Here is a 15,587-nt window from a genome sequence, read left to right as displayed (position 1 = left end):
CTTATAACTCATCTCGTGCTCGGCGGTGAAGGAAAACCTCGTGAGGAAACCTGCATGTGTCTAATTTCAACGAAATTCTGCCACATATGTATTCCACCAACCCGCACTGGGAGAGGAGGCCTTAGGCGAGCAGTGGGAAATTTACAGGCTGTTAATGTAATGTAAAATGTATGTGTTTAATCTGGAACTATTTTTGATGTGACATAAATAATAATATTAGAACCTTAACACAAATCAACTATAATATTAACTGGATTCATGAATCAATGGCGATTTTGTTATCGGTACTTTGGAAGCAAAATTATAGTACATATACTATATATAGTTAGGTGGAATTATGTTGTGAATATTAAAAATTAAGATAAATTCATCAAGAACTTTGCAGTGCATCATACAGCAAAGCTATCAGCAAATCGGATGGAATATTTAAATCGATTTGAAAAGTTCTTTTACTATTTTTGTATAGGTTACAAATAAAAAACAATATTAAATAAGACATTTCATTGTAGTAACAATACTTTGTAACATATATATAATGCAATACAGAAAAATTAATACATTTACGGGCATGTACGCGTTCTAAAACTTGTGCAAAATGCATATACTACGTGCTAGTTTACAAAACTAACGATGTTTTGATAAGACACTTTACGGCCGATACAAAAATATTTCAATATTTATTAAATTAATGTTTATTCTTTGCATACAATGTTTAAAATATAAATATCAGAGCAAAAGAATAAAGAAATATATTTCTTGTTTTTATAAAGTATTACATTGAAATGACTATGTATATCGCTGTTTATTTAAAGAACGGTATTATTTTGAACTAGTCATGTAGCCAGTATGTGATGACATCATTTATGTTAGTTAAAATTTTAGTAGACGGATCAAAATAAAGGTATAAATGCATTTGACATCAGCCCAAAATAGAGTCAATTAAAAAAAATAACTACCAATGAAAACTTAAAACATTTTTAATCTGTAACGAAAGTGACATCCACTATATAAAAAGCTCTTTTTTAACGTTATAAATAATGCAAGTTTTAGGTGTCCGCCTGCGGCATAAGGCAGCGTACACACCGCTGTGTAACATAAATATTATTACTTCAATTTAAGGATAGTGTTCTTTAGCTTGTCGATGTTTGCGCCGGAGAATTCCTCCAGTTTCTGGGAGCTCTTCACGAATACGAAAGTGGGCATGGCGTTGATGTTGTATTCTGCTGCGACGTCTTCACATTGGTCTACGTCAATCTGGAAATTAAATTATTCATTAAACATAAGTATAAAGTTATTGGACCATAAATTAGGTATATGTATGTACGAAGAACGTGTCTCAGGTGCACTAAGCCGTAAATATTAATGATAATATGACGAACGAACAAAATGTTGTAAAAAATATTGTATATTTTATCTATGGTAACAAAATATTGTCTATGTACAACCAGCGCCACGTGTGAACTTAAGTGTAAAAGTCAGTTCGTTACGAATCATACTCGAGTTTTATTAAATGTAAGAAAAAAGGGCAATAAATTATATACATAATATATAATGCTATTTAATACTCAAGTGTACACATACATTATTAAGATCACCAAATATAACTTTTTATTTTAAATAATTGTAGCAATGCCCCAATCTAATTAAGGTATTACTAATATTTCTATTAACCCATCCTTATAAGACTCCCAACTTGTGTTAGGAGCGGGAACGACAATAAACGACTTTTTATATCGCTAGGCGGCCCGTAAACCGATGAGCTTTTGACGCCCTTATAATATACAAATTTCATTATCCATTGCATAATAATAATAATTTAGTAAAATATTTGAATTTATTAATTATATACTGAAGTTATTACATTCCTTGTAAAAACATTACACAGCCATTAGTGTAGGGATAGCATAATTATTGGTATCCTAGGACAAGTCCTGGTTTAGTTTCGTTGTTATGCATAATTCTAGTAACTGGTATCGGTTATTACGGTTTATCGATAGTTAGGATTATTAAATATTATATGATAGAGAAAATTTCCATTTTTTATGTTAAAAAGTACTTAACAGTCGCTGGATTTAAATTTAATTAAATTGCGCCCTTAGGGCTCACTCACAGTTCTTGTTAGTAATAAAGTATTGCTGTTAACTTTAGGCGTAACTCAAATAAAAAAAAAAAATGTAAATACAAACATTCAGAATCATTGTACATTTTTTAAAAGAAAATGCTTTGACATATTCGTCGACTTTATTTGATTTTAATTAAAACAAATACGAAAATAACGTTACACAAAAAGATTTACGCGTATATTCATGATCGAATATCTATTTTAGCAATATCTAATATGTTTTATGGCACTTGCTAGATAAGCAGCCATATTACCATTACTAATATTGGACAATGAGTAATAGAACAAATGCATTCGAGTATTAAATATCAAGTACTTATATCAGTTTATCTAAATACTCATTGGACTATCGTTTATACCCTCTGCATTTCAATGAGTTTCTTACTCAATATGTAATTATAAAGTCACTTCGAATGCCTCTTTGCTCTAGGGGCTACTTAAAAGGTAAAAATTACAGAGCTTCTGGTCAGTAATAACTTCTATAGTTTATCCGTACTCTTGCTGATGTTTTGAAGTTAGTTGTGTATAGTTGGAAGCTTCGGTAAACACGCAAAGTAGTTCTATTAAATTATATTGTAGAGTCAGATCAGCCAACATTAGAAAAAATAATGAATTGAATCAATAGGTCAAAATTATATTTTCAATAAGATTTCAACTTGGGTCGTAAAATAAAAAAATTTCAACTCGTATTATTGTCAAGAACAGATTTTAATGCGATCATCCGCCTGTGATAGAATTAGAAAATGTCTATCTAGAAATACAAAAAATTCTGAGTTTTGATATTTTACTTGGACGGTCTCCAAAGTATTACATCACTTTTGAAAACCATATAATTGCATATTTTAGTTCAGAAAAGCTTTGAATGAGAGCTATTTCATTAAAACGTAAGCGTTTGAGTTTTAGGACATATTCAAAATTGTGAAATCTAAAGAATTAAACTCAATATGATTAGTTTAACTAACGGAGGCAGTCTAACTGTCAAATAAACTTAAGATAATATCAAAGCATTTGACAATGACGAATGAAACTGACCTTCTTATTCAAATGTCGAAAGGAATACTATTATTATTACTAATAAAATGGAGCTGTATTCATGTGTATTCACAATTAATATAAAAAACATATTCATTGGAATATATTTTTGATAACTTTTTTTTTTATTGAGAGAGATGAAATTAATAAATTCTGGGGATTTTTTCTTTTAGTCAAACATTTTTTCGCTGAACAAGGAATATAAGTAGTTGATAGATAAGAATAATATTATTTAAATAACATTACTAAAATAGTTCTACTTATATCCAATATGGCTCTGCTTGATCAATTTAGGTCAGCGTTGTTTAAACTAGCGCTCTCAATCAGCCCTGTAATTTAAACAATAAATATGAAATGATCAGAAGCAAACTCGGTTTGATGAGTCAGCAGAAAATCAGAATGTCGTTAAAAACTTTTATCAGATTAGAATAGCATAATTAGCTACAGGGTAACATGACTATTTCCATTTCTCGATTTCGTTATATATATGAATCATTTTAGAAACATTGATAGCGCGATTCAGCTTACCTAGAACTGTCCTACTAAAAAATGAAACTTATACAAGTTACTACGTTTTAAGTGGAGAAGGGCAGCTATTATTATTTAACTAAATATCTTATCACCTTTTCGCACGAAATATTATGGCTTATTTTTTTTCTGTTAATAATTTTATATTGCTTCGGTTTCGAATTAACTTATTGTATTTATTTTAAGTTAATATATAGAAATATTAGCTTATATGCGATAAGTTGACATTTTATTTATTGTAATTTTGAAAATAAAATAATATAATAGGACTATTTTTTAAAAATAAGCTAAGTGTCATTTATACCTTAAGTACAACAATAGAGTCTGCCATTTCATTGGCAAGCTCTTCTAGTTTGGGTCCAATCATCTTGCAGGGTCCACACCAGGTGGCCATGAAGTCGATGACCACGAGCTTCTCACCAGCTTCAGACAGCCTGGTCTTGAGGTCGTCAGCGTCTTTGATGTGAATGGCCATTTTGTGACTGGAATAAAAGAAAAAGGTTTAGTATTAAGCATGGTACGCATTCGATTACACTACACATATGAGTCGGTCATGTAAGATTATTATGGATTGTCCGTAAAAAGGTAACGACTTCACGAAGTTCATGCCAGATTACAGATACTTAGGGTGTATTCTTTAACCCATAAAGACAACTAATTGAAATTGAATCAGCATAATTTATAATCATGTAAATTTTAAACAAATTGTTGAATTAAGTACTAAAACAAATATTTTTAAAGTATCGTGAAGCAACCATGTAAACAAATTTGGCTGTAAAATTAATATAATTTACATTCGGTTATAAAAAAAATAGTTCGACCGATTTTTTGTTTTTAAATATAAACTGCTGTTATCGCGACACCTAATAAAATTTATTATCAGCACTGTGGTTTGTTTGCGGACCGATAAAAAAAACCTATAACAAGTTTCACTCGACTAGTGTAAGTGTATTAGACCTATCATTATACTCGATTGAAACACCGCAAAACTCTTCATATAGACCCATACATAGTATCATAAAACTAAGATAGGCTTAACTATAAATTAAATAAATATATATATATGGCATCACTGTTTGAATACTTTCGATATTTAAGGTCGCGATATTTGACGATCATATATTACAAAAAAAAAATACATATAACATAAATATTAAAAAACTTCTAAAGTGAATATCAATTTAGTAATTTCATATTTTATGATTTACAGGGAAGATAAAATGGATTTGTAATTAATCACAGCCCAATTAAGCTGATATTTTAGAAGGAATGAAATTTATAATAGAAAAACAGTTATACAATTAAACAATTTATTATTTTAGGACTATTATAGTCCGAAAATAATAAATTGAATAACCTTTAAATATTATAAACAATCAGTTAGGACAAGTCCATTAAATTTCCCAAAGATGGTCACTCTAATTAAAAATAAAAACAAATAATTAAATATCACATTTAAGCAATATTAAAAGGTCGCGAATATTATAACTACAATAGTACGTAATGTTATAATTCATTGAGCAATCATTTGATATTTCACGGTCAGAACACAAATACAAGGTCACGCTCACAGTACACTTACCTATTTAAACCATAAACAATTGCAACTATAAATTATCACAATACTTTGTAAATCCACAAAGTGCGATAGTGTTATGTTTCTTGAGAATATCGTTTGCACAACAACACCTTATCAATATCAACGAGTCTTAACACTACGAAGTAAAGCAATGAACTGAACTCAACACGAGACAAGATAACAGGGAACTGTTCTTTTGTTAATGGTACAAATGATTTACACATAAGAATTATGACGTCACAATTTAAAATATTCATGATGACGAGATAAGTTATTAAATGTAGGGTTGGCATTTATAGGATTTTTTTATAATACTGTTTGATGAGAACATATTACAGTCATTTTTTTTTGTTTGAAGACTATATAAAAAAATATCTCGGTCTGCTATATAAAATGTATTAACTATATAAAATACAAGTGCAATTTATCAATTATAATTTATTTATTATTAATCAAGTCCGGGTTGGCTCTATTTATTATATCTATATATACGTTAAACTAGCAAACGTTTGCCTGGTGACCGAGTACACCAGTGTAATTACAGGCACAAGGACGTAACATCGTTTGGCTCGGCGCGTTGACGGCGTGAAGAATTGTTCTTAAGTTCGATTCGCATCAAATCCGCCTCATTGCGTGGTGAAGAAAATTAAAGTGTCTATACAATGTTTAAAGTCCTTATTTGCATGTAACGTCTATGGGCGATAGTGATTGTGAATCGTAACTGTCAAGTGATTCATCATTTAAGCGTATTCTTATTTGAAATTTATTATAAAAATAACTTGTTTCTTCTTGTAAAATACGTATTCATAGTAGTATTCTATAATCTATACTAATATTACAAGACATTACACGGGCGTTTGCATTAGAGATGTTCATTCGATTTGGTTTGTCGAGCCTCAGGTCATAGGTCATACATGCAGTCTATGTCTTTGGTATGGCTGTATGAAAGATCTGCCAGCTCCGTCCAATGATCAGTTATGTACGGGGCATATGCCCCGTCGAGGACAGACTCGACGTAGATATTCTAATAGATTACTGCAATAGTGCCTAGATGAGACTCGTAAGACCAGTAGCACGGCTGTAGGAGTGTATACGATACCAAGCTCTCGGTTTTAATTTGTCGGCGAGTCATTGCACTTGCTTATCGCTGCAGACATACTAGACACCGATGTCACTGCAAAGCCATCGGACAAGCAGGACAATTTTACCGTGACGGCGGTTACTGGTTGATGGCTCCTTTCGAGAGTTCAGAGTAGTCACTCACTAAATTTTGTATAGTGAGATCCGTCAGCACACTCCTAAGTCAATGGGCAACGTTAGGCAAATTTTAAATAAATTCCTAGAAATATACGTATAAGGAAAAACATATCAGGATGATCTAAAAAAAGTGAAAATGTCACGTGTTTTGAGCGTTGATGATGAAATTAGTGGTCTCTTGTCCCAACGTATGAGTCATTTATTTATGGTTTCGGACTGACACAACCGTGCACTGCGATAACGAGTTCACTGGTATAGTTTGTAGCGACTACTCGCGGAGTCAACACCTATGTATCAGTTGCTATTTTCCCCAACTACGTCTTCATGGCTGATTCACAAGACTCCCAGCAGCAGCAAGGGCAACAAACAGAGCAGCATCGGAAAAAAGAGGAGCGTCGGCGAGATGATCTTCGCCGACAACAAGAAAAAGTGCAGGAATATGTGGCCAGATGTCACAGCCACGAGGAAAACGCTGAGAGACAACTTGAGGCAGCCATGCGACATGCCGACGAAGCTCGAAGAGCAGCAGATTGGGCTCACGCAGCGGCGGTGGTAGCTGTCGTGGCCGCAGTCGTGAGAGCTATCTTTAGAAAATAAGTTCAGGACTACTTCCACCATCTCAATCCACAATTTATTAGTCGTTAATATGGCCCCTAATCTTACACTGTATAAAAGAGTCTTATGCCCTCTAAATTTTTCTACTAAGGAGAGGAAGGGGTATAACTATTTGTTCGGTTTTTCAATGTTTATCTTGATGTTTTCTTTGGTTCGGTCCTGATCGACCTGACCGTTAGATTTTTTATGCACATATCATAAATGTATCCATATGTACAATGTTTGTGATTTTATTAGATTTCGCAATCTGGTAGGACATATACCGTATTACAAAACGTTGCAGGGGTCTCTTTGACAAGTGATACTGGCCTTTTCTGATGTGCACGTAATTCGATATCTGTTATGTAATACGTAGTTAGTTTAACATAAATTTCTTAGGTTCCCCGAATGCAATTCACAGCAGACGGATCATGATAACGTTCCCTCTGCTAAGCTTCTGCTACAAGAAGTAACATGGCTGATTCATTCACAACTTTGTACAATCAGGCACACAGAAGATTTATATCAGTGCAGGTGTGAAGTATAGACGCGATGTTGTCAAAAGATTCGGTACCGGTTAGTACATACAGGAAAGTTTTCGAAGTGACCTTACATGGTAAATATGTTCTTGACTGTTAATGACGTAATCAAGTCATTAATAGCTTTTAGTAATTAATTTATTCATTTTCTTATCATTAAATGTAGGCATTATTATTTAAGTTTGTAACAGTGGTCGCCTATATACCAGTTGCTAGGTTCCACGTTGATCATGGCTGGTTCTATGCTCTAGCATCTAGACATCGCGCCACAGCTGACCGATGTAGCGATAAACGCTGTCGCGGTATGTGTGCGATCAAATACGAAACAGACAGTACCTTTTACTTTATATCACGCTATGTTTTTTTGTTTGGTAATGATTGCATAATTGTATTCAAAACGACATCACTAACACTAATTTTGGTAAATTGGTCAGTTTGTATAGTTGACCGCACTAATCTCACACACAGTCAGAATAATAATAAGCATGATCACTTGTGTTACAGGTTGTAACCATTAACGTCAACCAGTATGAAAATTACATGAAATACCTTTGTATAATATTTAAAACCGATGACAGAGGTGAAGCTAGTTTTTAATGTATTCTGTTTAAAAATGTGATTATTTATTTCCTGCTTGGTAGCAGCTATCATCATGAAATGACGATTCAAAAGCACTTTTTAAATATTTTTGAATAAAGTATAATATTCGATTAATAAATTCATATAATAAACTATGCAAATAACTTGTTTCGTATCGTTCGTTCGTATATTATTATTTAATTTACACAAGAATGTTTAGAATATAAATGAGATAATTTACAATTATTGCACAATTAAACTAGTATTATTATTATTTTTTATTGAATTTCAATAAAAAAATTCACATATTTTGACAAGAATATAGAAAACGCAAGTTTCTAGTAACTAGAAAGTGAACTGTATTTGAAATTCCTAACAGGATATATTTAATACCATTCTATAACTGGTTTTCTGGGATAAACTTTTCACAGTTGTTTTTTTTCTTTCTTCAATGTTGTAGTTACAACATGTCGTGACATCTGAGTGTAAAGATAAAGTGAAGTGTTTTGTGTAAAATATTTTTTTATAAAAGTCAAATTCGTTGTTATAAGTCTATTATTATTTAATTACCCTTTTTATGACTTCTTGGAAACATTTTAATATCGTAAATGTATCCGTACTTTTTAACGCATACATAAACATAGCTACATTCTATGGCATCGATCGAATCAAATGAATAAATCAACATCTAAGCAAATATTAATAAAATCTACCAGGTAACCGATCCAATGTACCTATTTTTTTGTAAAGAAGCTAGCTGCTAGCTAGATGATTTTAATTGAAACTTCATCTGCATAATTTATAATCATCTTTATGTTAAACAAATTATTGTATTAAGTACTAAAACAATCAATTTTAAATAAAGGTAAAAAAAAATCAGCCATTTTTATAACGACCTTGTTTGAATTTGGCTGCAAAATCAATATAATTAACATTCGGATATAAAAAAGATAGTTCCAACGGTTTTTTTTTTATATGAACTGTACTGTTATCGCGACACCTAATAAAATTTATTATCAGCACTGTGGTTTGTTTGCGGACCGATAAAAAAACCTATAACAAGTTGTTTCACTCGACTAGTGTAAGTGTATTAGACCTATCATTATACTCGATTGAAACACCGCAAAACTCTTCATATAGACCCATACATATCATCATAAAACTATGATAAACTTAACTATAAATTGGCTGACACGTCAACGCATTAAATGATACCCCTTATATATATTTACTAACTTAGCGACATGAATTTTTTTTCATTTCATTAATTTATAACATTATCGGAGATATAGTTACATATTTATTAGCGGGTCATTAGCTTACGACAGAAATAGGTCAAACGTTGCCGTTCCGAACTATACATTAACAAAATTATTTACCTAACGTAATGCCGGCTAGGTTAAAGGGGACTGTGACAGTGTGTGTGGTGCGCGGTGCAATGCGGGTAGCGAATGAACAGCAGCGGCAGAGCAAACGTTGTTGTACCCACACCAACACTCGTTGGGCCGCGCGACGTTGCCGGTTATTGAACTAATATTGCATAGTGTTTTACTTTCGTTTGAATTATTTTTAAAATTCGTCCAATTGTTTTTTCGATAATTTTATCAGCCTTATATCAGCGAGTATTAGTCGTCTTTTCATTTAATGTAATGACGTCGGCGCCCTCTGTAATAAGTAACTTGTATATGAGTTACAATGACACCAAATAAAATGTATATATGTATATGTAATGTAGGTACGCTAATTTTGTATTTCATGACCTTCAGGGATGGTTAAATGGATTTGTAATGAAAAAGCCCGATTAAGCTACTACAATAAATTTAATAAAGTTAATAATTAATAATCACTTTGGACAAGTCCGTTAAATTTCAATCATGGTCACCCTAATTTAAAAAAAATACAAATGATCAAATAACACAATAAAATTTGAAAGGTCGCGAATATTATAACTACAATAGTACGTAATGTTATAATTCATTGAGCAATCATTTGATATTTCACGGTCAGAACACAAATACAAGGTCACGCTCACGGTACACTTACCTATTTAAACCATAAACAATTGCAACTATAAATTATCACAATACTTTGTAAATCCACAAAGTGCGATAGTGTTATGTTTCTTGAGAATATCGTTTGCACAACAACACCTTATCAATATCAACGAGTCTTAACACTACGAAGTAAAGCAATAAACTGAACTCAACACGAGACAAGATAGGACGGAACTGTTCTTTCGTTAATGGTACAAACTGAATGCATTAACTCATAAGAATTATGACGTCACAATTTAAAAAAAAAACATGATGACGTCATAAATCATTTCACGTAGGGTTGGCAATCGCAGTTTTATATTTAAATGAGTACATATTATGAGTAATTTTTTTATGTTATTGAAGACCAGACTGGGCTATATAAAATATAAGTACTATTTATCAATCACATAAGGTTTGGTTCTATTTATTTTACGCAACACTAAGACACAAACAAGCAAACGTTTGCCTGGTGACCGAGTACACCAGTGTAATTACAGACACAAGGACGTAACATCGTTTGGCTCGGCGCGTTGACGGCGTGAGGAATTGTTCTTGAGTACGATTCACATCAAATCCGCCTCATTGCGTGGTGAAGAAAATTAAAGTGTCTATACAATGTTTAGAGTCCATATTTGCATGTAACGTCTATGGGCCGTAGTGATTGTGAGTCGTAACTGTCAAGTGATTCATCATTTAAGCGTATTCTTATTTCAAATTCATTATAAAAAATAACTTGTTTCTTCTTATACTAATATTTAAACATTTTTACTAATATTATAAGCACGAAAGTAACTCTGTTCACGCTGAACCCACTGAACCGATTTAGTCATCTAACCAATGGTTTATTACGTATATTAATTTGGTACGAAGATATATTGAGTCCTGAGGAAGGACATAGTCTCAATTTTAATAATTAACCCCTCGAGGAGGTACTATGTGGTTTTAAGGGTTTGTGTTATATAGGTAGGTAAAGGTTTATAAGAAATGTATGAAACTTTGCTAATATCACACAAATCGCACGTCTTATATTTTAACGAAAACATAATGGACACAATTTTTCAGTTTTTTGAAGAACTTAAATAAATAATACTATTTTGATACCTTCATAAAAGTTCAGACAAAAGAGATGAAAAATCTTAGAACTTAGCTTGGTTGAGCATTGACAATATTAGGGATGCTGTGCCAATATCTATGGGCGGTGGTGGCCATATACCATCAGGTGACTTATTTACGAGTCCTAATCTAAAAAAAAATAATATATTTTTATATTTGAGAAAAATCCGGTTAAATCCGGTGAAATCAGATTGGATAGCAGCCCTACTTCGGATTCCTTTTACGTCGAAGATAAAATGACGGGTCAGTGTTACACTCATTAATCAAAACTCGAGATCAGAATGACTAAGGGTTTTACAAATTTCCAGAGACTGATTAGATGAATCAGTATTTGAAACTTTTGTACTGCGATTTATTAATATCAGTAATTTCTACTAAAATACCGGAATCATATTCATTCTTAATAATATCTATCACTAACAATATTAAAAATAGGCTAAGACAAAACAGACAGTACCTTCCTCCTACATTTTCCTAAAACTTTGTCTGCAAACACTAGTTTTGGTCAATTGGTCACTTCGTATAGTTGACCGCACTCATCTCACAGTCAGAATAATAAGTATGATCACTTGTGTTAGATAGTATGTAACCATAAACGTCAACCTATATGAAAATTACATGAAATACCTTTTTATAATATTTCAAATCTAAAACAGGTGACAGAGGAGGTAAAGCTAGTTTTTAATGTATTCTGTTTAAAAATGTGATTATTTATTTCCTGCTTGGTAGCAGCTATACGTTAACATCATGAAATGACGATTCAAAAGCATTTTTTTAATTATTTTGAATAAAGTATAATATTTGATTTATTTATTTCCATATCACGTTATTATTTGGTTTATAATATAATATTTAGAATATATATTGTATTAATTTCAATTATTGAAAATATATAGAGAAACTTGCATAGTAATTTCTAATATTGAATTACAAATTGCCCTCCGTTACAGTAACCAGGTACATATTTTGACAAGAATATAGAAAACGCAAGTTTCTAGTAGCTAGAAAGTGAATTGTATTAGAAATTCCTAACAGGATTTAATATCATTTTATAACTGGTTTTCGCAAACTTTCAACTAATTCTTGCTCTTTTTAAATACTTAGGTTGACTGGCAATGGGTCCTCTGGGTTACCATCATAGACACACACTGTAACAAATGTAAACCATCCCTGAAATCACCAATGCACCATCATTATGAGAAATAAAACTGTGACAAATGTTTTAAGCCTTAAAGCCAGACTGAATATGAATAAATATTATATTAAAATATCAATCAAAAATCAAGGTCTAGTTCAACAGAGTGCAAGAACCCCCTCTAAATATTATCTTGTAGAATTCAAAGTCCCTATTAGAAATTACATAAAAGAATTCCATAGCAAAGCTTAAAGCAAAGTTGTTCATGATGAATATGCAAAAATGACAATACAATAACAGATAATATATTGTTTGTAGAATTATGTTTCATACAAACAGAGATATTGAATACATAATATTTTATTTAAATTGCATAACATGTCATGACAAATGAGTGAAAAGATATGCAAGTTATGTTTTTTTGTGTGAAAGAATATTTTATAAAAGTCAAATGTGTTGCAGTAGTTTATCTAATTTATATCATATCCACTCAATTATGCCCTTTTTGATAGCTTTCTTAGACATCATTGTGGTGGATCAAGTCTAAAATGTGCAATAAAAAAAAATCTGTCCAATTTCATTTGATTATATTTTTTATATAAATAATAAATATTAGACAACATCACATACATTACTCTGATCCAAATGTAAGTAGCTAAAGCACTTGTGTTATGGAAAATCAGAAGTAACGACGGTACCACAAACACCCGGACCCAAGACAACATAGAAAACTAATGAACCTTTTTGTACTCGGCCGGGAATAAACTCGTGACCTCGGAGTGGCGTATGCATGGAAACCGGTGTACATACTACTCGACCAGAGGTCAACATAATTTTTTTATGATATATTTAAATGGCATTAATCGAATAAACATGACAATTCGAATTTATTTTAAATTTTTCATAAAATATTATGCACAGATAAGAGTGCATTTTAATATTAATTATACTAATTTATATACTATATAATTGATACAAACAAGTGAATAATTAAATTTACATTATTATTTCCTATAAAAACTTTGAGAAATGGTTTTAGAATTCACATATTGTATTAACATTTTCTCATTTAATAATATGTAATAAACATGCATTTATAAGTTATTTTATTATTTATCTATACTACCAATAAAACATAAGGCTTTTTTAAAGAAAATTTCCATTCAATGCCCGAAATCAATACTACATATCAATTAGTGCCAATAAACAAATCAATTATCAAAATGTTACACTGCTTCGATCTGTATTCCATTTGTCATAAAGTGAATAACTGCTTGGATAGGGTGATATTAGATGTCAGATGAGACATGTAAATGTACATGTTAAGGTTTTATTATAACCATTTGTAAGTTCAAATTAATAAAAGTTTTATACTAAAAAGGTAACAGACGAAGCCAGGTAACTTAGGTCGACTGAGAATAATAATTTATGGTTTACACTATTCGTTGTAACGTTATGATGTGTAGTGTTTATATGAGATCTTTAATAGTGAAATAAATAATGTTTAAGATCTATTACTCCACAGCGGCCATTATAAAGGAAGACACCAACTGTGCAGGAAAATATAGTGCACAAGTGTGTTTGAGCAAATACAAGTTTACTCTCTGATTCTTCATCCTCATAATCAATGTCGTCCCATGAGTTTTGGCGTCCCTAAGTTATTATCATAATTATAATAAAGCATACATTTATGAAAATTTTACTTATGAAATGAATCGTACAACAATCTTTTATGTGTAATCTGAAATATAAATTTGGTACTGCTGATACAAATATTTTACTTAGTGGCCCTGGGATAAAAACAGGATAAGGGGTTCTGAATTATTATGAAATTATAAGAACAAAATAATGAACAAATATGTTACCATTATTATTTTGTTTGTGCGCAATTATTTTTTTTACTGTAGAAATGTTTCATAGCTCTATGACAGAAAGTTTAAGCCGAGACAGTTTAATCTAATTTCCATAGCATGAAAATTACTTATTGTTTTTAAGATTAAATTGTAGCATATAAAATGACTACAAAAAAAAAACCAATAATAATTCCGAATGTTAGCACGACTTGGTTAATACTTGAGACACTTAGATAAAAAAACGATAATATTTCTAGCTCCTCAGAACGCAATTCTATATCATTTAACCTGTTTTAGGAGTTCCGTGAGTAGAAATAAAATAGGTTCTGTAGTTAGACGTCATAACCGTTTATGAGTCACTACGATATATATATGCTTCTATATTATATGCAATTTGAAGTACCTATATTACATTATTCTAATCAATCAAGTTCTTAAACCGATCTGTGTACTCTATTGTTAGTAAAATTTGTATTGAAAACCTAGGCAATGAACAATTTAAGCACAACGCAACAAAAAACATTTAGGTAAGCGAGGTAAGGAAAAATCAATGGTAATATCAAAGATTTGTGTCAACAAGGTCACTAATGAGAATGGTTGATTAGAAATCGTTTTTTATTTATTTTTATTTATATGGTATTGCAAATGGTTAGAAATAAAATGAAAATAACTATAATTATTACACTTACCGAATATAAAATATTTGACGATGAGATGCTAAAAACCGGCGCGACACGCGGTAATTGACACAATCCACTGAAATTAAATCGCCACAGAATGTGGAGTGGCGTCTGGCGACGAAAAAATTAATCTATTGACTCTATATAGTCTATGGCTTCATATTTCTAACCACGACAATGGACGCTCATTCAATTGACATTATGAAAATTTTAAATCGACTCTTTGTAAATTCTCATTCGCCTCCAATAGCAAAATTATATTCGTTTTTATGGCATGGTCCAAAATAAAATAAAATATAACGAAAATAGCTACGTAAACAAACTTACGAGTGAATAGAAAATAATGAATTATTATTCTCTAAACTTATTAAAAACAGACTAAAACTACAAACCGGGTACGTTCTTATTCAGCTGTTATTTTTTGTCCCCAGTGTAAAAAAATATTTCAGTGGAATATGAAAAAATATAGTATCAACTGAAATTTATTCGTTTTAATTATATGTTCTTCCCACTATAAATGCTCTTCCCATTATATTATAT

General features: G+C 31.2%; 1 protein-coding gene across 2 annotated transcripts; it reads right to left on the bottom strand.

Annotated features, from left to right (window-relative positions):
• Window positions 1-486: 486 nt before the first annotated feature.
• On the bottom strand, window positions 487-15,213 carry LOC125073959 (thioredoxin-2). 2 transcript variants are annotated; one of them, XM_047685086.1, is made up of 3 exons: window positions 15,057-15,213; window positions 3,987-4,164; window positions 487-1,254 (listed from the first exon to the last, which is right to left on the bottom strand). In XM_047685086.1, exons 2-3 carry the CDS (start codon window positions 4,155-4,157, stop codon window positions 1,105-1,107), a joined length of 321 nt encoding a protein of 106 aa, XP_047541042.1. In that variant the 5' UTR covers window positions 4,158-4,164; window positions 15,057-15,213; the 3' UTR covers window positions 487-1,104. The 2 variants fall into 2 exon arrangements, with proteins under 2 accessions (XP_047541042.1, XP_047541044.1); XM_047685088.1 differs by lacking the exon at window positions 15,057-15,213 and adding an exon at window positions 5,265-5,419.
• Between the last annotated feature and the right edge of the window lie 374 nt (window positions 15,214-15,587).

This window comes from Vanessa atalanta, chromosome 26, assembly GCF_905147765.1.
Source record: "Vanessa atalanta chromosome 26, ilVanAtal1.2, whole genome shotgun sequence".
Classification (NCBI taxonomy): Eukaryota; Metazoa; Arthropoda; class Insecta; order Lepidoptera; family Nymphalidae; genus Vanessa; species Vanessa atalanta.
The sequence above is the reverse complement of the archived record's forward strand: the minus strand, read 5'-3'. Positions and strand labels throughout refer to the sequence as shown.